The sequence below is a fragment of the Acanthisitta chloris genome, unplaced genomic scaffold (assembly GCF_000695815.1).
Source record: "Acanthisitta chloris isolate BGI_N310 unplaced genomic scaffold, ASM69581v1 scaffold25538, whole genome shotgun sequence".
NCBI lineage: Eukaryota > Metazoa > Chordata > Aves > Passeriformes > Acanthisittidae > Acanthisitta > Acanthisitta chloris.
Window position 1 is genome coordinate 66,681 of NW_008689091.1, and position 27,964 is coordinate 94,644.

Below are 27,964 nucleotides of genomic sequence, written 5' to 3' on the forward strand. Positions count from 1 at the left end.
TGGAGTTCCTTACTAGCATGATGATCCAAATGTGCATTTGCAGAACAGGAGGACAGGATCTTCTTTTGGACTTAGGGATTTCAGGTTATAAAATATAATGGAATCTGCTTTTCATTTTACCACCAAACCCAGAAAAAGAGAGTACATCTAAACCAGATCTTTAGAATGGATTGGGTCTGAAAAAATGCACAAAAGTTCCCATAGGAATGTGTGTCTCCATTCAAAACATATCACCACACTGATGAAGATCACACATCTCAACACAGCCTATCAGTTTTCACAGCATGTGGTATTTGCAGTAGAATGAAAAACCCAAATGCCAAGGACAGAAAGGAACCCATTGCTCAAATGCAGAGAGGAGGTGTTTCAGCTGCACTAGGCGTGTGGAAGGAAAATGGTAATGGCTGCTTACATCAAAGAAAGTCCCTGCATGTTCCAGGATGAGCTGGCTGGAGTCAGGCTTGTTTTTGCAGTAGGTGACATACATCTGAAATTTATCTGCCTGTGAAAACAAACATCAAGGGAAAAGCAAGATAAACTATTTCACTGCTCCCACAGTTTTTCATTAAGGCTCACCAGGATAAATACAGGTGACAATACCCACTCTGCTCTGCTCCCCCTCCCCACAAGCAACACAAGAATCGTAAATGAAGAACAGAAGATTTTATACAGTTCATACCTTACCTGAGCAGTTCTGAGGGGAATGAGGCACATTTAACAGCTATGGGAGGCTTTCTTTAACAAGTATCACAGAGTGAATGCCTAAAACTTGAATTCAGCTATAAAATAATTTCTAAGAGCTCTAATGATGTTACACAGATTGTATCCAAGAGGCTGCAGGTCTCAAATCCCAGTTATGAAGTGTTGGCTCTACCACCTACTTGCAGATAAAGTCAGTGTAGAAACTCTGGGCAAGTGACTAACCTTAAACTGGCTTGAACCAACATTTTTGACTTCAGATTTGTGACACCTGGCCCATACTTGCCTTTCCTACTTGGTTCAGACTTAAATCACTCAAACTTCGTTACACTAGGAGTGTTTCGCATTTTTGTTTCCTAATTTATTTATTTTTAAGAGGAAATTAAAAGCATCTGTGCACTACCACCTTAAAGCAGCTTCATATTACTGTAGTCTGGTCTCAAGGAGAGGCAGGCAAATAAAGGAGGAGGATGGTTTCCTTCTACTACTATTGCATTTTTTATTCTATGTATCTTAACAACAGGACCCTGCAATTGGGCAGGCAGCTGTGTATATCTATCTGTAACCATACACAGTTCTGGGCATGTGCTATTTGCTGGGACGATGCAGTGGTATCTTAAAAGTACCATGAAGATTTTGCACAGAATAATACATAAATGCATCCATCTTTCCTAAATATGTAACCTCTTCTTTGTAAACAATGTTTCTGAATTCATTTCATCAATACTTGTGACAGGTTTTTAAATTTAAAAGCCCATTTGAAATCATCCAAACACACTCATTTTTTTTGGTAAGTGAAAATAATCCATAATTACTCTTAAAATACTAATTCCTAGCTTTGAAATATGAATAAAACCATCAGAGAAAACATGAAGATGGCTGACTTGACTGGTAAATATTTTGAAAAGAGAACAGCTTTCATACAGATAAATTACTGTAGCCAATTCCCAGAGCCTCCTACGCCCACGAAGACTCTTAGCATCAAGATTTCAAAGTCCTGTTGGAAATTATCCTGGCACTGGGTAATGGAATGAGAGAGCACGGTGGCTCAGCAATTTGACACTAATTTCTGGAGAGAAACGTTGGTAAAATATGTTATTCACGCCTTTGTAGAGTTCTCATGGCATGACTAAAATTCTTTAAGGAAGGTATATCAAGAATTTAAATGTCTGTCCTTCCAGTGCCCTTCACAGGGAAATGAATGTCACCCCTAAACACAGGTTTGGTTTGATGAAGTCCTGATAAACAGAAACCAGAAGAGGTGAAAGATGTGCTAGTCAGTACAAGACAAGGAGAGATGCTCTGGAAAGCCATAACACTGCTGCTCAGGAGAAGAGTTTTGGGAGGGAACCTTTCACCCTGGGACAGATGAAGGACAAAGCAGCTGAGCTCCTAATCTCACTTATCACTAAGGACATAACTCTTGTGCTTAGTCCCAGCTTGTTTCTGTCTGTGCTGAAAGAATTAATTTGAATAAATAATGAGAAGAAGCAGCCTCATTACCCAAGTGACAAAGCAGTGGCCCACGTCCTCAGGCAGTTGTTCATATTTCTCTAGCTCTTTTAGAAAAATGCTGAAAAGATAAGACACCAATGTAATTAGTTACAGTCAAATACCCAGGAGACACAGAATAACCAATGAGTGAATCAGTGCTAATGATCAATACTTGTATCTTGTTTATGAGACTAATCAAGTGTCCTGCCAGTGGAAAAAGTGTCTCTTGCCAAGGTATGCTTTGGTTTTTGAATTCAGTCATTCCTGACTCCACCAGAAAGGAAAAGGTGGCAATCCCTAGTAAGGATTCAGTGTGTTCAGGACTGCAAAGTGTTATTCATGAACATGAATCTTCCAAAGGTTGTGCAGTTGTTCAGAGGAAGAGCAAAGCAACAGCCCAAAGCTGTCAGCTTTCCATTACAAAACTGGACAAACAACAATGTAAACAAGCTCAACATTTCATAAGTAAGTAGTAATCTCCCAAAATACGTTTAAAAAACTGTTTGGAAAACCTACTTATTGTGAAAGTCATATATCTCTTGAATATTGCCAAAGATGATGTGTTCTTTATTAAGGATCCCAGCAGGTATTTCTTCCACTCCACTTGTCATTTCCCAAAGGTAAGTCTGGAAGACACCAGAAATTTCATAGTTTTGTGAATAAATGCAGTGAAAAAGAATAGATCTCCCTGGTTTACTGCTAAAGGCACAGGTTGACAAGGGAACTATGTACTTTGAGATTAAACAAACAAGCTAAAAAATAAATAAGTTTTCCAGCATTACAAAAATCTCTCTGGAGAAAATCAAAATGCTGACACTTTAAAGCTGTCTCAGGAAATAGGAGAAACACATCAACAATACCTGTCTTTGCTTTCCACCTGATGATGTCCAAAAACTGCAGCCAGAAGCAGTTGAAACATAAGCCAGATTTGCCATTTGAGTAGCATTAGCTACATAAAAATCTCTTTCAGATTGCAGGAATGTGAAAGCTGATAGATTTCACTGAAATGCACTCTGGTTTTTGCCTTGATTGTCACAGTCCCCTTTAGGAACACCCTGCTGTACAGCTAGGCAAGGTATTTGACTGTGCAAATCCAGATCTTTCTCTAGCATGAGATGATTCAAAGGAATAGATTTGAAGTCTTAAGAAAATGCTCCATGAGTCAATTTAAAAACACCCAAAACCTCAAAGGATTTCAGGTCAATGTGCAAATAAATGGATCTTACTGAGTCCCAGGGCTCTCACTCTGCAGGGGTAAGCACAGCTTTGCAAATCAAGGCACACTTGGGTGTCCCTGAATGTGCAGACACTTGTAGCCAAGAGTGGAGAGTGCAGGGCATGGTCCTACCAGTGGGAGACAAACTCCTGCTGCTGTCCACCCAGCTCTCAGCACCAGCAGGACATGACTCTGCAGCAAACCATCAGTAGTGGCACCTCCACACAGAGTCCTGTCAAGGTCAGCCTGTGCAGTAAAGTGAACACCACCACTGCAAAGGAGAACATGTGCTCCCAGGAAATACTGAGTCTTCCTGGGCCATAACTTACCTCTAAACATTCGTGTAAATCCCTGACATAAGCTTTTTCTGTCTGAAGCAGCTCAGCCATGATGAATCTGAAAAAAACCCCAAAGTATTTTAGGTGTTTTGGACATTATAAACATTTGTACAATGAACAGAAAACCAAACACCCTTCTGTTGTCTTAATAAATTTCCAACCTAGACCTTCAGCTACCTTACTTTGCACCTTTCAGCTCCATGACTGAATTACCAGTTCATACTCCAGTTCCTTGGAGGGTTATGTCCTAAATATCTTTCCTGCATAAAATCCTATTAAGTTGTATTTCTGCAACCCTGAGTTGGGATTTACTATCTACATGCTCATCTTTAACAATCAACGGATTCTCATAATTTTCTTTCCCCAGGAGTAAGGACTTGAGATTCACCAAAAACTCTTGCACGTTTTCACTGATAGAGCTAAGTCACCTTAAAACATAACTTTCAGTGGCAATACAGATGGATTTGGGAGACAACCCCACTTTGAAGAGACTTACAGCATGGTATCTGACCAGAGCAAATCCAGATGCTGGGTAACCCAATGACATCCCTAGTCCTTGAGTCTGGGCACCTCAAAGCTGAAATGCTGAATGCTTTGAAAATGTGCCACAGGCAGACCAAGTGTAAGAACATTTCCTAAAGTAGAAATGGTTTCTTATCAAAGTTATGCACTGCAGTGACAAGTTCAGAGGGCTGAGAAGGATTGTACATACAAACACTTTCCAGAATATTCTCACACAAAGACTGAGACAAAGTACTGTGAAAATAGACTGTATCTAGACTTAAGTACGACAAGCACTCTTCCAGTATTTCTTCTAGGATGAACTATTTCTAGTTCTCTCAGTTCTGCACCCATTGAAATCTGAACCTCAACTTCAAGTGACCTCTTGTGTCACTGAAATCCTGCTAACTCCCCTGGTTGTCACTTAAGTTTAGACACTTAGACATCTAAAGATGCTTTTTATTTCTTCCTGTTCATTTTACTTTTCATATACAGCCAGAAAGAAATTAGTACTGCCATGACATCAGGTATATTTGAAGTGCTGGACTCACTACTTTCCCTTCCCAAAAGTAACTTCTGATTAAAACCAAAATAAATTCAACCTGTATGTTCTGAGATTCTCTGGCCTACAAGTAACAACTTCTGCCCTGTGGATCTCAATAGCTCTGCGGCTGCAAGGAGTTATAGGACTGTTAGTCAGTTCTGGTCATGCAAATATTATAGAATCACTCTTTATCAGACAATGTGCTATAGCAGATTGTGAGCATTTGGGGACATACTCTTTCTTTCTGGCTGACTTTCTTTTTTCTTCATTGACTTCATGATTTGCATCTCGCAGCTTTACCTCCCGGTCTGAAAGACTTGCTGGAATAATATCTAGTTCTAGGTCTTTGTTATCCTAGGGGGAAAAAAGCACAGATTTTAAATTAATTGTAATTCTACTGTTGTGGAAAGTGCAGCATGTTCATGTGATCAAATTGATAAGAGGTAAGATATGTCAAAAAGAAGGCAATTCAGAAAGAAATAGAACTACAGTGAGGAGGGAGAAGGTGAGAGAGAAGTCTTTAAAAAAAGTCAACTATGATATTTACTGTAGTCTTCACTGCTACTCTTATCTAGGAATAAGTATTAATGTAAAAGGTCTAAGTTTCACCTTATTCCTTCACATCTAAATTAATTGCTTAGTATGGGACTTCATAAATAATATACTGTTAAAATAGAGCACCTTGCAGAGCCAATCCCAACCTCCACTGGCCATTTACCATGGAAACACCTTTTCAGGCTGTGGTTAGTAACTATGTGTAAACCAGAGGCTCTACAAGAAACAGTACATTTAAAGTATCTTGAGAGCGTGAGGGAATTTATTCCTTTTTCTTGATACTTAATGTCAAAGAATCATTGACTGAAATGTTTTTAACTGTTTCTGCTTCTGGAACTCCCCCCCTTGCTACTATGGCCAGGGAATAGGAAGAGGTTCGAATTTTTGTTTCTCTCATGCTGCCCTATTCCACCTGAAAGAGCTCAGAGATGAAGTTGGGGCTCAATTTTTTATGTCAGTTAAAGGATGAGAAAATGGAAACTTAGAGTCAAAGTTCATGTTTGACCCAAAATAAGGGTGTGGGAGGAGGATTTATGGCTTATACCACAATTAACACAGACTTTTACTCAAATAATGTGTTTACCCCTCCTTCCCAATAGCTGTATGGTCTCCTGGTGAAAATAGTTGTTTAGAAAGTCTTTCTGATCTTCATCTGCCTCCTCCTCATACCACTGATGCTTCTCTTCAGAAGCAGCTCTGAGCTCAGCTAGGTACGCTGTCTGAGTTTTAAGTGCTTCTAATGGGCACACGAAAACCTGCAGCACTCATACCAGAGCCTTCACACATAGCTTGTGTGACTTTCAGCTTTGGCATAAAACCCCAGCAGGACACGGTCTTACAGTACCTCTGTATTGATTCCAAGGGCTTTTTCCAGGGAGTAGCGGTATTTCCCCATCCTGAGAGAGAAGTCCCGGTAGCGTTTGTCAACAGTGGTGACCCACTTCCTAATTTCAGTGGCGTGTATATGTCCTTTTTCTATAAAGCTGTCAGCCAGCTGGATGAGGAGCTTCACTTTCTCCTTTGTTTGCTGCCCAAAATACGATCCTTGGTTATATGTTGCATTATTATTATTATTTCCTTTGCTTTTAATTCACACAGAAGTCCAAAGCAGCTCACAATTTTTTTTATATGCCATTAAAGAGTGCCTGTACTTCATCTTATACAGAATCAGGCACTTTAAACTTTACCCAGTAAAACATGAAAGCAATGACATTTTTATAAGGACACTTACGAAGCTGCAGAATATAGAAGAAGTAAAGTTTTTGAAACCATGCACACAGAAACACAAAAAGAAAACATGTTGGAAGTTAAACATGTCTCCTTCCCATAGCCAAAAACTTATTTGTTGTGAGCCTTGGCGTAGATGACAGAATTTAAAAATCACGCCCCATAAAATATACCAAGTTACTCTGAGTCTATACATAGGTGGTTCTGCAGACCTGTGTAGGCAGATCATTAATACACCACATATCAGCCCAGGGAGTGACTACTACTCTGTTTCAGAAGCAAACAGAATTTAAATCCAGAACCATGATCTGCTATAAAATCTTCTGTCAGTATTTTAGTCCCAGTTAGAACATTGTAAACTGAAAGATGCCTGAACTCCAAAGCATACACTGAGGTCCAAAACCTTCCAGAGGTCTTTTCTATTTCACTTGGGCTCTGAGTGCCCCTCAGGTTCTCCACGTTGAGGAACTTTGTGCAAAACTGGCACAAAAGACCTAGTTATAAACTTTAGCTCAGATTTCAAATCTATTCCTGGAACTGAGGTATAGCAAGCTGCTTTTCAGAGATGGGGAGGACTTTCCATCCTGCCTGATGCAAGACATGCTGTCAGGATTTGATGTTATCAGTGATCTGGCCACAAATGGACAAATGATGTCAGACCAGAAAACATCTGGCAGATTTCAAACACAATACTAAATTCAAGAAATTTCACCACCATAACAAATCCACAGCTGAATCAGAGCTCATATTAACAAACCAAGTGTGTACCTAAGCAAGACTAAGTATGGAGACAAAAATCTGACTTTCTGTCATATTTGAACAGCGTTTTATTCCCAAAATACTGATGTTTCTGCATTCCAAACAACTTGTTTGGCCAGAAAGTTTTTGGGATCATGAAGTCTTTTCAGTTACATCTTACTTTGAGAAAAACATGAGTCTGGGAATGATAGGCATTTACCAGATTGCACATGGCAGTGAAAGTATTCTAGGTCAGCAGTAGGAAAGTGATTTAGTAGAGCCCTAGGGAACAAGACTAGATTTATCAGTGTAACAAACAGTCAGTAATGGTCAATAAGGAAAAAGGTATCAAACTCAATCCTAGACTAAGTCATGAATCGAAATAGTTTGGAAATTTCAGGATGAATTGGGACTATATTGATAAAAATTAAATTATGAACTGGTATATGATTTCAGGTGGACTAATTATGGGTGGTGAGAGTTCAGATGCAGTTGAAAGAATGTCTTATGTGTCCTGTCTGATGATATTAACTTCCAACCTTTGCTACTTATCTCCCATTTTCACAAACACTTAAGCTAAGCAAAAAGAAGGGGACAAGAACGCCACAAAGCCTGTGAATCAAACCCATGGACAGCCTAATGAGGAATGTGAGGATTACAGAAGATCAATTTCAGGACAGGGTGAAATGCAGCTACATATCAAAGCCATGGTCTTCCTGCAGTCCAACTTTGCAATTTACATCCTTGTCAGTGACTGCTAATACCCTGGTGGATTCACTGCCTATGAATTACCTATGGTTTGAATTAATTTCTCTGAAGCAGATCCAATCACCATTCCTCTGTAAACCCCACCAGATTTCCCAGAATTGCTCCATATAAATTAATAGATTCTTGGTAATGTAGTTTTGTATTCAAAAACGTTCACCCTAGAGTTTAAAAACTCATCTATTTAAAGTACTTTATTAGGATCAGCAGATTACTTCTAATGAGATAAATGATCATTTGTGATCAACCCAGATGGAATTAGTGAAACAAATTGTCATCTTAATGACAGAGGAAAGAGACCAGGAATGCAACATGACCTCGGTTGTGTTCAGATCAATTACTCTATACCATTCTGGAATGATTGATTGAGGATGGAATTAGGGTATGGTCTCATTACGTTGCTGCCAACTCTGTATGCAAAGGGCCTTTCTCTTCCTTCTGATGAGAACAAAAATGCTCTATAACCAGTACTGACCAAGTGGGGAAAGCCTCCTTTTTGTGCCTATGCTTTGCTAAAAATGAAAAATCATACTTCTCAAAAGGCATTTATCTTCTGGGCTAGGAGTGTTAGAAGGCAAATATAAAATCAAGAGAATATTATTACAGAGACTTAAGGCACTGAAACAGGACTATAAATATGGACTAAGGCAGATGGCATAATTAGATTAAAGTCACCACCTACCTTGGCAGGTACTCTGAATTCCCCATATTCCTTCAGGAGTTCCTGAGTTTCTTCTGCTGATTCTCCTGTGGAGTTGTGAGTAGAGAGGTAATATTCGCCTGTTTCTTGGATCCAGTCTAAGGCCTGTGAATGTCAAAAACAACCAAAGGAAAACAAAACAAACAGGCTTTGTATTTCAAGAACAAATCTTCTGACAAAAAAACATCCCAAACCTGCCAAATAAAGTATATCAAATCAATTGAGACTTAATGCTGTGTATACTAAAACACTTTCTAGGAACATACAAAAAGAATAAAGTAATCAAAGCAGGTGGGAGAAGGTCCAAAAGGTACCCTACATTTCCTAGGACAAAAAGGAGCGTAGGGAATTCTACCTATAAACAGATAAATCTGCACACACTGAAAGCAGCTTTTTCATATAGTAACAGCTCAATAAAACAAGTTTACTCTTATACTTATTTTCAAACAAATTAAGAAACCCAGAAACTAATCTGAGGTGGCAAAAATATCAAGTTTCGTTGTTGGGTTTTGGAATTGTCTGAAGCTGTTTTAAAAATCTATATTGCCATGTTTTCAAAGGTTACAACTTGAGATTGCAACAGGAGCCCCACATAGAAGCATAACATGGATACAGGAGATATTTACACACTGCTAGGACAGAAAGACAAAGTGGGTTTTTACACTACCTGCTTGGCACTGCGCTCAAAGACAACATACTGTTGGCACTGGTCTAACCTTCGCTTCTTCAGGGTCCAGAAGTGAAGGACCCGATTCTCCCTCTGCAGCAGCTCACTCAGAATGGCTGTAGGGCAAAGGAAAGCATCTGTGTGACTAGTCATTCTTTGAGTTCATACAGAAATAAGCCATAAAAAGCTGAATTTCATTTATGCCGAATAAAACTAACTTTGTTCTGTAATAACCACTTTGCTTTGGAAACACAATAAGTCATAAATGGTGCTTTTATTCTGAGCTAAAGTGTCCACTTCAAGGATTTTCTGCAGATAGAGTCACCAAGCACAAGAACTATATATTTGGCTTAGAAATAGACCAGTATACAAGCTGATTTTTACATAAGTGAATCATTGCAAACAAGCTTAGTGGGGAACACTCACAAGCTTATAACCTTATGTTTTAGGTCTTGCTGAGTAAGGGCTTGATTAACTTTCCCATGATTTTCAACTGTAGGGAACACAGGTCCACAACAACACCAAGCACTTGACACAGTAGTGGGAGAAAGTTGAACAAAGTCATGTTAACATTGAAGAATTGGTATTGAAAGAAAGGAAAACAACCTCTCCAGTAGCACCATTTTCATCTTCTATGTATAACCATAATTCCCATCCTCCCACATACATAATGACTGCATTACTTTAAACCTGAACTTTCTGCAGCTTGTAAAGAAGCCAATAATAATAACAAAAATGGCCTATTTCTGTAGAGTCATTTTGCTCATTCTTCTTAGTACCTCACAGCATTGCTAGATTAACAACTGCTTAATTAGCAGAGGAGTGGAAACATTTCAAACATTTCAGATGTATCATCTGGTTGTAAATAGTGACCTCTTGACCAAAGGAAAATAACTATAGCTGGCTACTTTTGTTGGTGATTGTTAGATGCAGTAGGACATCCAACAGAATTCCAGGGACAAAATAATAGCAGATCCATCCTACGGATAAACACATTTGGGGTTTATTGTTTTCCAGTGCTCAACAGCAACAGAATGTGTCGAGACTATGTATTTGATTGTGTTTATGCATTTTTAGATATTAAGGCAAAATGGTGTCTGACTGTCTCAGCTAACAACCATACACAATGGCACAATGTCAGTCCCACAGACTCTTCTGACAAGAGAAGCCAGAGACAGCCTATACTTCAAACACCTTTCTTTTTTCCTCCAACTAACACCTGCAACAACAGAGTTCTCTATGACAACTCATGCCCAGCAGAGGAGGGATCTCTATCTGAGAGAACTCACTGCCCTTACTAAAGGTGTCAAGCATATGTATCATCTTACTGACAGCAGATGGCAAAACTTAGGGTGCCTTCTCAGCATGTTCACTGACTTCACAGACTTCAGGATGACCACATAGCAAAGAGAGAAGCAAACAAAACCTTGAATGCTGTCCCTGCACTGGTGCACCAACCTTTCACTTGCTGCTCAGGTCCTCTGGTATGGCTTGCTACTCCAGGCATGCTGACGTTGTTCCTGTGGATGTACTTGAGGAATACCTCAGCGTTCCTTCGTGCCAGTGTACAGGCCTAATAAAAACAGCCCCCACCAAACAGAATCAGCAAAGATGAGTTAAGAAAGCAAAGGGGACCCAAGGAAGTTCTCTGCTTCTTTTGCAGGGAGCAATTCCTTCTCATCTGGGAAGATGAGAACTTCAGCTAAGAGTCAATAAACTCAGCCAATAAAGTAACAGCCTCATAAATATATTAAAACATAAGTAATTTTTAATGGAATGGCTCATTTTTATATATTATGGAAAATTAATGACAACAATAAAACAACAGGTGGTAAAGAACTGGAACACCACACATTTGCAGTCTAGTCAAATCTAACCCATCTTTCAAGAAAAGTACTCATTGTACATTTTTTTAAAAAATCTAGAGGCATAAGTTCTTAAGCCTTGCCTGCAAGTATGGTTTCATGTTGTGTATAAGTTCTAGTGGAAGGTGGGAGGCTTGCTGACAGGTGACTTGCCAGCCTGTCAGCTCCACAGTTCTTACAAAGCAGCAGCTGGACAGCAGGAAGAAATCTCTGTCTCCCTCCTGGTGCTGCCTTGCAGAGACACAATTGCTTCAGTTGTTATTAGTTCTTCACTTATCAGCTTGGAGGACACAATTTGAAATGCTGGATGGTTTGTATGAGCCAACACCAAAATGACAATCAGTACCTGTCATTTATAATGCAAATTTGAGAATTTGAACTTCAAACCAGCACAACTAACATCCTGCAAGTAACACCTAACTGGTCCTGATGACATCTCTCTGAGACACACATTGATCATAACGTTTATTTCCCCTGCTATAAGAAAGTAAAACTGGCCTAGTTTACACAGCCAGCCAGTAGCTGAACTGGGATTACACCTCAGAGCCTCCTCTCAAACTTACCAACTCTCCTCTAAATTATCTACTTAATGATGAGTTTTCCTGATTTATTAGATAAGTAAACTGAGACCTTGAGAAAAGCCTCCTTCTGTTCCAGGTGTTTGCTGATCAGAGGGATGACATGGTCTATCTCAGCTGCTGGTCCAAGTTTGTCTCGACCTCCACACCAGTCTTCATCCCGTCTGTATTCCTGCTCCAAACTCTCTAATACACTGCACACCTGAAACATGTCCATAGCACAGCAGCTCAGTTATCTACAATCATAATCAGTAGAGGCATATTCCATAAAAATCTATGACCAATGACCTATGAAATCTGAATGTTTTGTACTATGTGCCACAGCATGGGGATAACTGGGTATAAAATAGGGCCTGGACAGAATGATCTAGCAGTTCTTCTTACCCATAGAGATCACTACTGTTTGGGATACAATTTTTCTGGTTTAAGGGTGATAAATCATTCTTCTCTTCAAATGGGTAATGGGGGAAACTCAAAAGGTTGAATCAAGGCAGGGGTCACTCCAGTCCCAGTGGATCATTCAGGAAACAATCCCTATTCTAGGGTGCTTTAGATGTGTTTAAATCCTACTGAAGTTAAGAGTCTTAGCACATACTTAAAGAAAAACACATGCTTAAATACTTTCCTGAAACAAAGTCTGAAGCTGGAACTAATTCTCCTCTGCTGCATGTTAGTTGCTCCCCATGCAGATTTTGTAAAGACTGATAGAAACCAATAGACATTAAATCAGTGTCACAGCCTAGGTAAATGCAGGTGTTCCACTGTACAGGATTCACACATGTATCTTCTACCTTGGTAGAATAGGGGGAATGAGGTAAATAAACCAACACAGCCTGGAAATTATGCAGTGGTCTCAGATAAGGCTGAGTCTTTTGCGTTGCAGATGCTGAGAAACATCTCAGTGGCCTGTGCAGACACTGGGAAACTGCAAAAGTTTTCCAGAACACTTGCAACTTTCCTCTTCTTTCACAGAGGGCTCTTCCTACATGCTCCACTGCTGAGATGACTCAGCTATTGCTTGGAATCCAGCTAACCATGTCCACCCTTTTCTTGCTCACTCCTGCAACTTTCATATGAACATGGTTATAATTCAGAGGACCCCATATGATTAAGAGCACAGTCTGGAGGAGACTCCAGCATCACCCACCAATCCTCCCCACTACTGCAGGCCATTTTCATTATAACTCCAAGCAAGAGCACACCAAAGTCCCTTTTAAAACTTGCGGGTTAAGGTGAACTGATCCTGCTGCCAGGTTTATGCATTATGCAAGGACCTTATGCATTGGCAACCTGAAATCATCATCTTGCTTGGATGCAAAGCAGCATTCACCCTCAAACACATATTGGAGAGCAAGTGCCCATGTGTTATTAGGCACAGAAAAGCAATTCCATTTTACTTCCTGAAAACCTTGACATTCTACTGGACTTCGGTGACTTAAAGAATGAAAGTCAATCATCCCTGCATCATTCAGAAAGACTCATCCCTGCACACACAAATACCACCTCCCTGTTAAGATGATGAGAGAAATGAAAATAAAAGTGGGCTGTCAATGAAGTCAGAGAGAAACTGGGCTATTTGAAAGCCAGGGGTTCACCACTTATATCAGGAACATAATATGCTTGGGGAAGACAGGCATGAAAAAGTCTGGCTGGATGTGACAGTGTCTCCACCCTTTTAGCTGCTTTTTCTAGACACTCAGAGAATTCAGGACCCAGTAAATTATTCAATCCACTGTCAGCCAGTCAGGGAGCAGACCCTTAAGGACTGCAGCTCATTCGTGCAGCCCAAGAGAAGATGACAGACTCAGCAGTGAGTTCATGAGCATTCAAAGCCTGAACGATCTTTGCCCTAAACATTTGCTGAATAGACACAACTAATGAATGAACTGGTGGCCACTGCAGTGTGCTTGTCTGTGACTTGGAAACAGGAAGAGAGACTGAATTGATAAATTACTGGCTATGCCTATTTTGGCCAGCACATTTAACTGTCTAAAGCTCTAATGAATCCTTTAATGGTTTTCATTCCTCACAGTCCTCCGTCAGCAGTAATTAATTTTGATCTTGAATGCATCAGGAACTGTAAATCGGTTTGAAACTCTTCACAGGGAAATACATTCATTATAAGGAATTAATTCATCTTAGACAAAACTTAAAAATGCATTAAACAAACGACACCAACAAGTGGTCAAAGGATCATCCACAGACTCGACATTAAGGAAAAAGTAATGTCTTTCCCATCCCTAATGATTAGTTGTGCTAAAAGGCTCCCCATGTCTGATTCTCTAATTGAGGAACTCACTGGGTGATAACAACAATAGAAAATGTCATGGTAATCATTGCTGCCTTTTGTATAAGACCACAGGTTCCTGCAATGTCCATGCTAACACCAACTGCCTGGGTGCAGTAAATTACATCAGGCAAGGCTATTCGAGTGGCCACACTGTGACACTAATTCTCACTAAGGCTCCCCATGTCTGATTCTCTAATTGAGGAACTCACTGGGTGATAACAACAATAGAAAATGTCATGGTAATCATTGCTGCCTTTTGTATAAGACCACAGGTTCCTGCAATGTCCATGCTAACACCAACTGCCTGGGTGCAGTAAATTACATCAGGCAAGGCTATTCGAGTGGCCACACTGTGACACTAATTCTCACTGACTACAGCATAAATGGCACCTGTTTGTGCAAGGGATGAATAATCCCAGTGTACCAGCAGCCAACTGGAATACATTTTGCAATTCATGAACACCTGGAATGAAACAGAGTTGTGTTAACATAAAATGGTCACTGCTGCAAATATCTGTGTTGCAGGTGGATTTAAGAGAAATCCCTTCATATCTTGGCATCTTTTTCTGCATGGTGGTATTTAACTACTAGTGAAAATGCTGGCTAGCACTGCTCCCAGAGTAACAGTAAATTAATTGCAAGCAGTTGTCAAGGAAAAGCAGATTTATATTCCTCAAAATTAATTCTGGTATCATGACAACTTCAAACAAAAATGGTGGAATTTCAAAAATTATTCCTGTTTGAAAGGGGACAGTTGAAAAAAAGCAAAAAACAACTTGAAAAATCACATTGCTTCACTGAAAACTTTAAGATGGAAGTTAGTACAACTGCTTGCTGCCCTTTTTTTGTTTGTGGGTTTTTTGTTTTCTTCTTGTGGTGGGTTGTGTTTTGGTTTGGGTTGGGTTTTTTGGGGTTGGTTTTGGTTTGTTACAACACTTGTCAAAGAGAGAATTTTGACTAGCTCAGAGTTGGTTTGCTAGGGCCCAGATGTGACACTGTTCAACTCACCTGCTCAGAGGTTTTGTAGAAGGCCACTGAGGCATTGACAAGTTTGAGTCTGTCCTCCATCTTCAGCATCAGCTGCTGCCAGTGCAGGGCCACCTTCTCAGCACACTCTCTGATAGCATCGGCATCATAATGTCCAGCCTGTAGCAAGACTTCAGCCTTCTGCTGGACCTGCAGGGCACTCTGGTGTGTCTTCTGTAAGGAAGTGGCATGAAAGAGGGACTGTGTATGAGGGGAGGAAAGAGAGGTTGTACAGATGTGCCAGATGTATGGTAGAAAGGTGAAGCAAGGCGTGAGCATGGAGATGCGAGAGAGCGAAATATTTTCAGAGAGTTATCTTCAGTTAACAGTTACTTTCTGCAAAGCATTTTAGTTTCAAAATTCACATACGTTTGCAACATGTTATTGAAGCTTGGAACACGTAAGCACTGCTATGATGGGTTAGCTCTACTGATCAGCTACTGCCCCTTGGGCAACAACCCAGGGTGAGGTTCCTGGTGGGTCCCTTCTGACAGTGCAGGCAGCTGCTGTGCTGAGTTCTCACCCAGTCTCAGTGCTGACTGCATCCCACACAATCTGCAGATCCAAAAACAAACTCTAAAGAGTTAGCAAACTATGGGCCTAATCACTCTAATTTGGCTCTTGCCTGGCAGTTTACCTGGCATCAGCAGCTTTACTCGTCTGCAATTGTCCTGTCCACAGGATACAAAACACCAACCCCAAGAAGACATGAAGATGTCTTACGAAATGGAATGAACTGTATCACAAATATCAGCCCCTACGAGATGCATTTCTGAAATTCAGTTCACTCACACTGGAGACTAGACTGTGCTACCTTTAAGGTCAGAGCTGGGGAGAGTCAAACCATTTTCTCCACCGTACCCCAATTTACTCAGTAGTCACTTTGCAGGCAGGATTGAGTTGTCTGGTCCATTCCCCAGCCTACATCAGCTCTTCTCAGAGTTACCCAGTGGTGGATAGACATTCCTCTGTGGGCTGCTGAAAGTAAAACAGCCCCTATCCCTTCACGTCTCCAGAGTAACAGTGTTCAGGCATGGTTTAGTTCAATATTTGATTTTAATCTTCTGAACAGAAGCCCTAAAACCTCTCAAAGACTCCACTGTGCTACGTCCCATTTGTAACTGCTGCTGACAAATTCTCATGTGATACTTTTATGATCTAATCCTTAAACCTGGAAAGAAGCTTGAAATCATCTGGCAATACACTGATGAATAATGTAATGTAGAGAAAGCTATTAGCAAAAGAAAAAGATTAATACTTGGCAGAAGCATTTAGGAAGATGTTCAAGAACAACTGGTTAAATTTAATATCCAGCTGCTTTACTGATGTTAGAATTGTAATACTTGTTTTAAATAGACTTTAAAGGATTTCAACTGAAAATCAATTCCACATCTAGAATGCCTTTAGAGAACAGTCTGCCCTCTGTGCTTTGCTGATCTCTTCCCCATATTGAGCTTTAAACACTTTAAATATTTAATCTAGTGTTTTCTCCCTTTGAAAACTTATTTTCCTCTCACTGTGGTGTAACCCTCTTCTCCCTCTGTGATTTGCTTTTACCATGATGTACAAGCACTTCCCCAATGGCAGCAAACTGTGATAACTCAGCCAGTGGGTGTCTTGTTCCCCACTGCTGTCTGGGAGTGACTGCCAAGATGTGGTCAGCACAGCTTGGTACCAGCCAGCTCATACAGAATTGATAGAAAACGTCTTCCTTTTCCCTTGGGAGCTACAACAGCTGCTCCTTCCTTACTCTGAGTGGAGCTGGATCAAAATAGTTCACAAACGTTTCCCATTTCAGTTCACTTTGTGAATTTTAATCTTAATTTTTTTATCAAAGAAATTATTTCGGACATGCATGAGGGTCATTTCCATAAATGGAAAGGCTGATATCTGACAGCAGAAAAATTAGCTGCAGAGAATTTATTTCACTATTAACCTCAGGCTACATTACAAGTTTAATGTTAAGTTGTTTTTCTAAAGTTTTTATTTCTCTCCTTCCTTCCTTCAAGCAATGACCGATGGCCTAGAGATGACATTTTGTGTGATGTTCACCTGGGAAGGAGAAACAAAGTTAACTTATTGGTGTTACCTCTATGGCCAGCTGAAACTGCTCGTGCTCTCGCTGGAGCTGCTCAGCTTCAGAAAGGGAGCTTGCATTGACAAGGCTTGCATTGAGCATTGATTCCCCATTCCTAATCCAGCCAAGCACCTGTAAAGAAAAGATTTGCTTATGGAAAAGTTGCTTCAGTACTAAGGTTTAGGTAGTCATTGATCAGAAAATGCTTCAGACTGGCTTAATAATAAGGTACTTCACCCAGCGTAGTCTCAGGTTGAATCTGTGAGCAGAAGGAAAGACTAGGACAAGGTCTTCATGACATACATTTTTAGAGACCAAAGGTCATATCAAAGAAGTTACTGTTTGAAGGATTAAACTCCCAAAGTATTTACATGGATATTTGACAGCAAAGAGCACTCATTTCCAAGGTTTGATCACAAAAATAAATGTTCCCCTATGCAAATACCCCAGGGCAAAACCACAAAGCGTAACAAGGGACATTTGAATTTAAACATAAAGCTCTCTCTTTTTCAAATTTCCAGCTGGAATTATAGCTCTTGCAACACCTTTCTGCTCCTCTTTGCCTGTGTTTCTTTCACACAAAAGTCAGAGCTTAGGGGTGAGGAGGGAGAAGACAGAGTTGTTTTCATCTGGCATGGAGTTAAGATGCATTTGGAGTTTCCACCTGCATGCAGAGCTAGGCAGAAATGACAGGTCTTGCATTTTGTATTTAATCAAGAGGCTTTACTTCAGGGATGTTCAGATTCTTTGTAGACATGCAAGCCATACTGTAATGACTGCGGAATCAAATCATAAATATACATAATTAATCTATCAAACTTGTACTTACCCATTTAAGCAGCAACATTTTCTGCTATTTTAAGACATGTATTTGGGAAATTAGTACCCAGAACACATGTGTGAGTTCTTTCCTGTGTTATCTCATAGCCTATTTTCTACCTGTGTAGGTGTCAAATTATTCCAGCAAAGCCAGAAAGTTGCTGAATCCAATTCACAGATGCACAGGAAATCCTGACTGCTCAATTACTACCCTAAATTTAGCTCATGATTTACAAAGTTCTAAAATTGACTTTGCTGCAATACTCTACATAGTGATTTCCCTTTTGTACTATCATTTTCACCAAGTGATCCATTAAATTGCTTGTAAGAAACAGGGATTTTCTGTTGTTTTGGGTTTTTATCCCTACATCATGTATCACCCTAGTTATAGCAATTCAGTTCCCTGTAGGGTAGGAAAATGAGTTTTCCCCAGGAGAAAGAAAGAGGAGTCATCTACACATGTAGCTGACCCTAATTTGTAGAAAATTACATTCTGCTTAGTATAACAGTGTGGAAGATTTCATTTGTCAGCTTTCTCTCTTTCATCAGCAGGTGTTATTGTTCCTGTGGGAAATGCAACAAAGATTTAAAGGAAAAGAAATCGAGTTATCATATGGCAATTGTATTGGCTGGCATTTTCTATAATCCATCAGACCAGAAACCTACATTATTACCAACTACATGGTGCCAACCACTGAAGTTAGCCAAAGGATTACTGTGTCTGGGAAAGACTTGAAGGACATCATAAAGCAAGATGTGCTTTCAGATTTTACATACTGACATGCATCTTGTCTTGGACCATTAAGAGTGTAGAAAATACTGAGTATGTATGCTAAAAATACAGCTGCTCTTTTTTTTTTTCCTCTCTGTGAAACAACTTTTATTAGGGCTGTAATTTTCAAAACCAGACATTTTCACACAGATTTAATACAAATGCCTGAGTCCCTAAATAGTTAAAAAACAGGAAAAAAAATCACTGGAAACCTCATTCTTAAAACAACTGGATTAGGAAGAGAGACTACACAACTGATCTGACAGGTTTCCTCGAGAGGTAATGATACATATCCATTCCTCTGTATGACTGTCTCAAAGGCACAAAAATTTGCAGAGTAAAGCAGTTCAGGTCAGGTTCTGACAGGCTCCATCTTGTCAGCAATATTTACAGCACTTCTTGACCAAGGCTGCTGCCATCCCTGGGTAGTGCTTCTCTCTCCTTTCCCCGGAGTGTGGGTTCAGATGCTCACTGTGGGGCTCCTACACTGTATGGTCCTTTCCAGGCCAAATGAGCACCCAAGCACTACCAAACTTTCCTTGGAAGAATGTACACAGTGACCCCATTCTACTTCCAGAAGTCTAATACTTAAATGTCAGAGCCTCATCTGGGATTTCATCAGCTATTTTCATAGTAATATTTTTCTCTTAGTTGTATGTATTGTTTCATAGAATCATAGAATCAACCTGGTTGGAAAAGACCTCCAAGATCATCAAGTCCAACCCTACTGTGGTTACTAGACCATGGCACTAAGTGCCACATCCAGTCTCATCTTGAAAACCTCCCAGGCCGGTGAGTTCCAGGAGCACAACCAAAGCTTCTTAAGCCTAAGTGCAGAAACCTGGTGAGACATTCATTGTACCCCTGGTTTGGAAGAAGACAGTGAACTGTCTGGCAGAGAGCAGTTACACATTTGTATCTGGTTTACAAGACCTGCTCACAAATTGACTCCTACTCATACAGTGCTTAATACCTTTTCATTAAATTATGCAAAGAAGCTGCTAATGCAGCACCAGGACTCTTCTACAATCATTTCCTGCATTAATAGATTCACCATTATCTGGCAACATGCAGACAGTCCAACAGTAAAAAATGGTTTTAAACAGACATTTCCTACAAATTACAGATTTTATCAGTTTTGTAGAGGCAGTGATTAAATAATTCTGGAGTTAAATAAATCTCCAAAGACTCTCTTAAAAAGCCTAACTATTTTTTTTAAATATATAACAGAGAAACAGAAACACTTTTACAGCATCTTAGAAAAAAGCCACTTGCCACTGGAGAACAGTTTCACTGTAAGGCATGGGTTGTTTAACAGGGCAATCACTACAGTTCTGAAACAACTCCCACCTTTGACTCCAATTTGATTTAAAGGGACTACACTCGTGTACAAAGCCTCTCTGTAATTAAATAGTAGTATCAAATTCTTTTAAAAGTCACAATTTCTTCCCTGAAACTCTGCCATCTTTACTGAGGACAGAATCAGACAGGAAAAATAAAGGTTGAGGCAGCCCTTGTGCAGTCATCATTAAGAAATGAGAGCTCTGCATCACGTAGTGCTTTTGTCTATTGCTTAGTTTAGTCAGAATGCTTTCCTTCATGTTTCTAAAAGAGACTTAAGGCCTTGCTATTGATATCTGTCAGGTTACATAGAAAAAGATTTTCAGGTTTAAAAGACAGAAAAATATAAGTTAATCTTTTACATCTCCAGACCCTTTGTAGCTTCTTTGAGTGGCTTTTACTACCACAGACATGAACATCAGCAAGTACAGCCCCTGCTAATTTTAGCCACATTCAAAACTGCATCAGGTTTCCAGGAGCTATGTGATGTTAGGTTAGGACAAAACAAACACATCAGTGTCTCTCAAATGATGCTTCCCATCATCCTTTGGGCATATACATCTGGAAGTAAATCAGTAGACAGCAAAAGTGGATGGATAACAGGCACACCAAAAGGATTATGCACTTAAAAATAACCTGGAAAGCAAATGTAGTGGGACACTGTGATGATGTCTTGGAGCAAATTAGGTAAAGTTCAACATTTATTAAAAAAAACAGACAACCAAAACCCCCAACCATACCAAGATAAAACATGGGGATAGGGGAAGCCAAACAGCTGCAGACACAGCATTAGAACTGGTTTTTTTGATCTCCACAAATCTATTCTGCTATTACTTTTATGTAGGCAGTCCAAGCTCTGCAGTTTCTGTCAGAAACAAGTGGGATCCAAATGAGGGGAAATCAGGTTTGGGCAGGATCTTTCTTCATAACAAAGGGTTTGTGAATTACTGATCTTTACTATTTCCACTCCAAAGCAGTTCACAGAACATCTCATTTGGAATTGTTCCGCTTTAATGGCTCCAAGCTTCAATTCATTGTTGTGGCATTCAAACCCTTGGTGCATATGATATAAAGCAGAAATCTCTGGTAAATGAAACTTAAATAGATACAGACAGTTAAAAGACTTTTTATTTCCATGAGCCGTTATATCAAAATGCAAACACATGTACATGTAGCAGCCTCGACCAATTTTACCATGTCAGCAGAACTTAACACAGCTACAGTAGGTGTCTTGCAGCAACCACATCTCAGTGCAATCTTGCTCATGAGAGCAAGAACAATTTAGTAATGAGCTCATTCATCATCTCAGATGCACTAAAATGAAAGTGAAGGAAACCTGGACCAGACTGGAGATGAACTGCAAGCCAAAATCAATAAATTTCCCAATTTCACTAACTGGTTGGGAATATGACTCATCTACAGGAAACCAAATAGATAGGACAGAGAAATATTTTAACTTGTCTCTTTCTAAGGGAAACTGTAGCTGGTAATTTATAGGTTAACAAGCAAAGGAGCCCTTATTATTCAGCTGAACAAATAAAATGTTTTTTCACTACTGGTTTGCTAAAAGGTCACATAGTAAGGAAGGCTCTGATGGTCTGTTAAAGAAATAGTAATTCAAAGCAGCTGTTTTCTCACAGTAGGTACTATATAGCTCAGTGCTAGAACCCTTTCCTTTGGGTAGATTTTGGGTTGTAAAATAGTTAAGGCACAGGCACTTGATAATAAGGCAAGTAACATCAGGTACCTGCAGAAAGTGCTGCACTGCCACTGTATAGCTCCAGGAGCAGCCACAGGGCACTTCATCCTGGACAAGTGGACACCTGCACCTTTAGCATTTCTGCTATACATATAACTCCCCTCTGTTTTCTGTCATAAGCTAAAATAGATCTACTTCATCATAAATCTGTCACACAAAACTCCAAGCTAAGCTGTGTGTAGGAAACTCTGGGAACCTATGGAAAAAAAGGATACACTTTGTAATCATATTAAGGTGATGATCACAAATATCACAGAGTCTCTTTTTTATTTTTCAGAAGTAAGCACTCTGCAGAGCTCTGGAACTTTGTGAGGAGTCGATCTTCAATAATCACAAATGAAAAATTACTAAATTCTAAAAATAAAAATTAGGAGAATTCTTTGCTACTTTCACACAGGGCTGCAAAATAATCACATCAAAGTGGACTTGAAAAGAAAATGTATGCACTGGTGTTGGGGCTGCCAGTTTCTAGCCTGAACGTTGGCTGAGAATGAAGGATTTATTTTTTTACCAGCAATGAATAAACAATTCAGATAAGACATCCCTGTTATTCCATCTTCAAAATTGAATATCTATGATCATAAGTACTAAGGATTCAGTGTGTGTATGTATATATAAAAGTAAACAAATAAGCAAATCTTTGTCATGAGCACCTTTGTCGTTTTTGCACACCTCTCTGAACACTTCCACCCCCAATTTGTGTAGGTAAAATGGAAATCTGAATATTCCAGGTGCCTGGGAAAATCTGAAACCAAGACCATTCCACTGGAATGTGAACCCATCTATGTGTTAGGAAGGAGGAAGTGTAATATTTTCCTGGGCAGCAAAGGAAAAAAAAGAAATATGAGGCATCCAAATTAAATATTAGGGGAAACCAAGGGAGGCAGATCACGACTGCCTACGCTAGGATGAAATCTGAAAGAAAGGCAGTGTAACAATACTAAGATGACTAAACAAGTCCTAGGATCTAGAGACCACAGACAGATTTTTTTTAATTACCAGAACATGTTAAAAAGATTCCTGCAGGTCAACAGATGTATAGCAATAAATGAAAAGGTGAAAATACTGTAACGTCATACTTAGACCTCACAGCTCACTTTCCTTTGCTTTGAGCCAATTCTCCACAAGAGCTTAAGTCTGGGTCCCAGATCAAATAATTATATTCCCAGAACACTTTTTGAGTTTCAGGCAGCTTCTCCAGTTGAGAAGATATGGGGTCACTTCTGCACAGATTTCCCACAACTATTCAATAAGCCAAATAGACACACACTAGGGGGAACAGAGACCTTCATTATTTGCAAAGGGCCATGCTGTAACTTGTCAGCAAATCAAGGACAGTTAAGGAAAGATGGATTAAGATTGTCCACCTAAAGCTATGTCACTTGGCAGAAGCTGTTTTAGCAGTTTGCATGAATATAATGGCTGAAAACCCAGATAAGTGCCTTATATGTTGTTAAAAACTCTCACCTGCTTGACTTCAGCCTGTAGGTGCCGGAGCTGTAGACACTGCTCTAACCTCTTGTGAGTTTGGTCAGCATTAAGCTCGAGCTCGTGCTGTTTCTCATGAAGGAATTCCAGCAGTTCCTGAACCTGTGTTGCAAGATCAATGTCTTTTTCACAGATCAGCTCAATACCTGTAACATGCAGAGAGAGAGAGATCATTGCACCTCCTTGAAATTTCAACTTTGCATAAAGTTGAACTTCAAAACTTTGTTGACACCTAACACATTGGTTTTCAACTCTGAGTAATTCTTTTCCACTAAACTTTCTCACATTAATATTTGGCTTTTCCAGTTTCCTACTCTGCATCACTACAAAGTAGTGTTTCTCTGCTGATCATTGCTTATCTTGCTCATTGGTATCTGGCAATGATTTAAACACAGCCTTCCTCTAAAACTTGCATGAACATCAAATTTATAAAAAGACAGAAAAAACCTTCCCTTTCTTACAGTAATTCATTAACTTACACTTTAGGAATGCATGTTGAAAAAAAAAAACTTAGAAGAGAAAATAGATGAGGAAGAAAACAGAAAAGTGAAATACAGGAAGTAAATTCTAGTCAGCAGATTACAGATGTACAGTGTGTGAAACTCCACAGTGCAAGCTTTTTTTAAAATCTAGGCACTTACAGAGAATCATCATCAATTATTTAGTTTAAATCAGCCTATAGTTCATTCAGAACTATTCCACAGACTCACTTCCATCCAATCCTGACTTATGGGAGAGAAAAGGTAGCTTAGTACCACATTCCCCCTCCCTTGCATCCGGCATGAAATTGATAAAGTCCTCAAAGACTTGATTTCTGAAGTCTGATTTCATAGCTTGCACTGAGTTGATCAGGAGAATGAAATGAAGATCCTGAGGCCCTTCCTACCTCCTGAATTTTCTTGTGACACTACGAGCCTTGTGTGTAGTGGTTACATGAAATACCACACAGAGCTTCACATCTTCCTTCTTGATTACACCAGTGCAATAGCATTGCTGGGTACATTAACAGTGCAATTGTGCAAGTTTGGCCTGGAAGAAATATGATGTCATCCCATGTTACTGTAATTCCTGTGATTATAAACTAATAAAGACCTGACTCTTCCCTAGTTGAGGTCTACTGGAATTTTGCCATTGGCCTCAATATAGGAAGCATCAGGAACCTAGTATAAAAATAAATCTGATTGCAGTAATGCTGAGAAAACACTGCACTTTGCTCCAAAGCCATTTGATTTCATGGAATACTACAACATTAAAAAAGAAATGTGTTAATTAGAAGCTGCTGAAAAACAGACTTGAACACTATTTTTAAAACCCATTTAGAAAGTTCTCTTTACTTCCCTCTTTATTCTCCTCAGACACTCATGACTTTCATCCTCTCTTACAGCAACATCTAGAGAGGACAGTGCAGAAAACAAATATGACCTTATTACTGACCCTATCCCTTTTTTTCCTGGTTTCTGGTTTTATCAGAAAAAGCACACAGGAATGCAAATGATTGGTTCATTCCCTTTCCCAGCCAAAACAAAACAGTTCCTTCATTACCAAATAAAGTGGAATGGCCCCTGGCTTCCCATTTAAAACTAGAAATTTAATATATGTTTCTATTCTTGGGAGTGAAATTCCTTTCACTTGCCAGACACCAGGCATTGTTGCTACAATTAGCCTGCATATGGTTCTGTATCCTCAGGACATGATGCTGTTTTGTATGCTTGACTTCCCCACACCTATTGGATATTAAATGCACAGTTTTCCTTCCTGCACACTCAGCTGGTATGGTTTTGATTGTGCTAGCTCATCAGCAGCAACCAGCGAACTGCCTGGGATGCTATCCAAGGGCAGCCTGCGCTCCCTATGATGAATGATCTGCCCTTTCCTGCTTGTCATATGTCACGCAGATTTATTCTCCAGTGCCAGTGCATGTGGCTAGAGCACTTATTCTTCTCAAGTACTGGTTTGCAAAATAGAAAGCCTTGTTTCCCGAATAATTTCATACATATTATCTTTACATTGTGTTTTGACAGCTAGAAAAGCACAGCTGACTTTCTGATAAACTGAACTTGGTTGCCATTTTCGTCTAATGTCTCAAACAGTGCAGCAGATGTCAAGTGAGCGATATTGAATCGAAAATGTTTTTAAAAGATACTACAGAAAAGGGTACTGAGCCACACTAACTGACATCCTACAAAACATACATTAGTGACACCCGGAACTGTCTGCAGTGTGAGATACAGTGCAATGTAAGGAAGGGCTATTGCTTTTTGACCTGTACAAAACTGTTTTGAAACTGTTTTGAACCTGCTTTAGGCTGAAATAATAGAAGTATGTGATAGGAGAGTTCATATTCTCTTCTTTGCAATATAAACTATAGTTATAACTAACGATAAAAGGACATCACAAACAAAATGAAAGAGATTTCCAATTCCCTTTTAAGCATCACAACACTGGGAGAGAAGGTGAACAATGATAGCCTGATGACCAGGAAACAGAAGAGCTTTGAATTATTCACATATCAGGTAGGGACTGAATAAACATCCACAACATCAGCTTTACAGTCTATTACAGGCTTGACTTAGACAAATTGCTTCTAAGATATAAAAAGGGAGCTCTCTAAACCATGAGTGATTCCTAACTGAGGGGCTTATTATGACAATGATACTGATGATGCAAATGGACTTTAATAATCAAATAAATGTGTGCAATCAATTAACCAGCTATTAGAGTGTAGTTACTTCTAATTCCTAGAATCAGAATGATTAAGCTGCATATGCTAATAAATTACATGAGTGTGTCATCACTGCAGCTCGGGCTGAAGTGTTTAATCATTAGTGAATTATTATCCTGAACTTTCCACGGGAAATTGATTTCTCAGAAATGTCCAAGCTGCTGCTTTTGGAAAAACCAGGCCCCCTCAACATACCAAGTTAGACACCCCAAAAAACCTATAGCCATTTTTGAGTATATTTACCCACCTATTTAGCTTTACTGTCAGCAGCAGAGCTACAAACTGGAAAACTAGCAAATAAGCTCATTCAAATAAGTGCTGGCTTAATTAAAACCTCCAGTCTGATGCCTGATGTGCACAGATGCCCTCAACATCCACACAGAGTCTGATACATCATACAGTGCATCACAGAACCACTGGATTGATTGTACTGACATGAGAATGTTCACAGGGATTTCCAGACATTCCACAGCCCAGTAAGAAGCACTGCTCCAAGACTGCATTTGGCATGCAAAAATCATGGGTGAGTGTCTAAAACCTTCTTTTTCTACCTCCACAAGACTTCCAAGCGAGGAAGGCATCATGCATGGGAGCACCTGGATGTAATTTTATCTGACAGACTTGCTAGCTTAAAGACCTCCAAGCCAAATGACAGAGTCATCAAAATCGAATCAGTTTCCTGTGTGACATGTTAAAAAGAATAAAGCTCAAAGAGAATTATAGGGAAGAGAAGAAACTTGGCCAATTAAGGATGGCTGGTTGGGTAGAATGGCTCTGGGAAAATCACATTTTTCTGGCTTTATGTTCTATGGCTACAGCTGAGTTTTGATTGCAGCAGTGTACAATAGAAAGCAGCATTACAGCTGATTTCCCAGAACACCTGAAAGTTTGCAGCTTTGGCAGTTAAGAACAATCATCCCCTACCTTATGCACTGAACGACTTTGATAAAGGATTCAGGAAGAGGGAATAAAATTAAATTACTTTTTTATGAAGTATAACTGTTCTTTATTGAAGGAAGAAATGGTAGGATCCCAAGTGACATTTCTCTCCCTTATTTTGATATACTCCAAGAATTTAGCATTCCACGCACAGTAGACAAGACCATTACCTTGATTAACTACAGTTACTCTACATCCCCATGGGGCTTCTGCTTTCTTGCCCTTGGGAGCAGTAGATTTGTACTGGGTAGGCTTCATAGAAAGTGATCTTAGATAATCTTACAAAAACATTTAAAAGTCACTTCATTTAGTTGCTAATGTTTTGTCAGCAATCCAAAAGAAGTTGCTTCTAACTTCTTGACAAACACAGAATTCATTTATTTTTTATTTTCTAAAAGTCAATCACTGAGACTCCTTACTGTGCTCTCTTCTGGATCATATTCTTTACCTCTCATGGATTCCTATTCATATGATACTTCAAGATAAAAACCAAACAAACAAAAGCACAAACATCTTAACCAATGTATTAGGACAAATCTTCTATCCCAGAAACCAAGGAACTGAAGCACAGGGCCAGACATAGTGTGGGCAGATCTCAGAGAAGCTTGCACGCATGGTTCTCACAATGCACCGGATTGTCTAGTTCACAACATACTCTTCTAGCAGTCCTTAAGCCTCTGTTGAGTGCAGCTTGCCAAATCAGACTGAACACCGCCAGATTTTTTTAAAGGTAGGTGCCTAGAGGTAAAATGTTTGCCAAGGAATAAAACCATAAAATCTTTTCTATTTCAAAAGTGCAAATTTAGAGGGAAAGAACAGGAACTGCTCTTACTTTGCACTCTTT

General features: G+C 39.6%; 1 protein-coding gene across 1 annotated transcript in view; it reads right to left on the reverse strand.

The window, feature by feature from the left end:
* The window catches only part of LOC103808515 (kalirin), a gene marked incomplete at both ends in the record, with an annotated part of 110,321 nt that overhangs the window by 50,072 nt on the left and 32,285 nt on the right, over window positions 1-27,964 (reverse strand). The window contains 13 exons of the mRNA XM_009081305.1: window positions 413-502; window positions 2,203-2,272; window positions 2,710-2,819; window positions 3,739-3,805; window positions 5,028-5,146; window positions 6,192-6,374; window positions 8,760-8,882; window positions 9,445-9,560; window positions 10,903-11,017; window positions 11,940-12,089; window positions 15,186-15,377; window positions 17,293-17,412; window positions 23,439-23,605. Coding sequence (XP_009079553.1) covers window positions 413-502; window positions 2,203-2,272; window positions 2,710-2,819; window positions 3,739-3,805; window positions 5,028-5,146; window positions 6,192-6,374; window positions 8,760-8,882; window positions 9,445-9,560; window positions 10,903-11,017; window positions 11,940-12,089; window positions 15,186-15,377; window positions 17,293-17,412; window positions 23,439-23,605 — 1,622 coding nt within the window. The remainder of the gene's footprint in view (window positions 1-412; window positions 503-2,202; window positions 2,273-2,709; window positions 2,820-3,738; window positions 3,806-5,027; window positions 5,147-6,191; window positions 6,375-8,759; window positions 8,883-9,444; window positions 9,561-10,902; window positions 11,018-11,939; window positions 12,090-15,185; window positions 15,378-17,292; window positions 17,413-23,438; window positions 23,606-27,964) is intronic.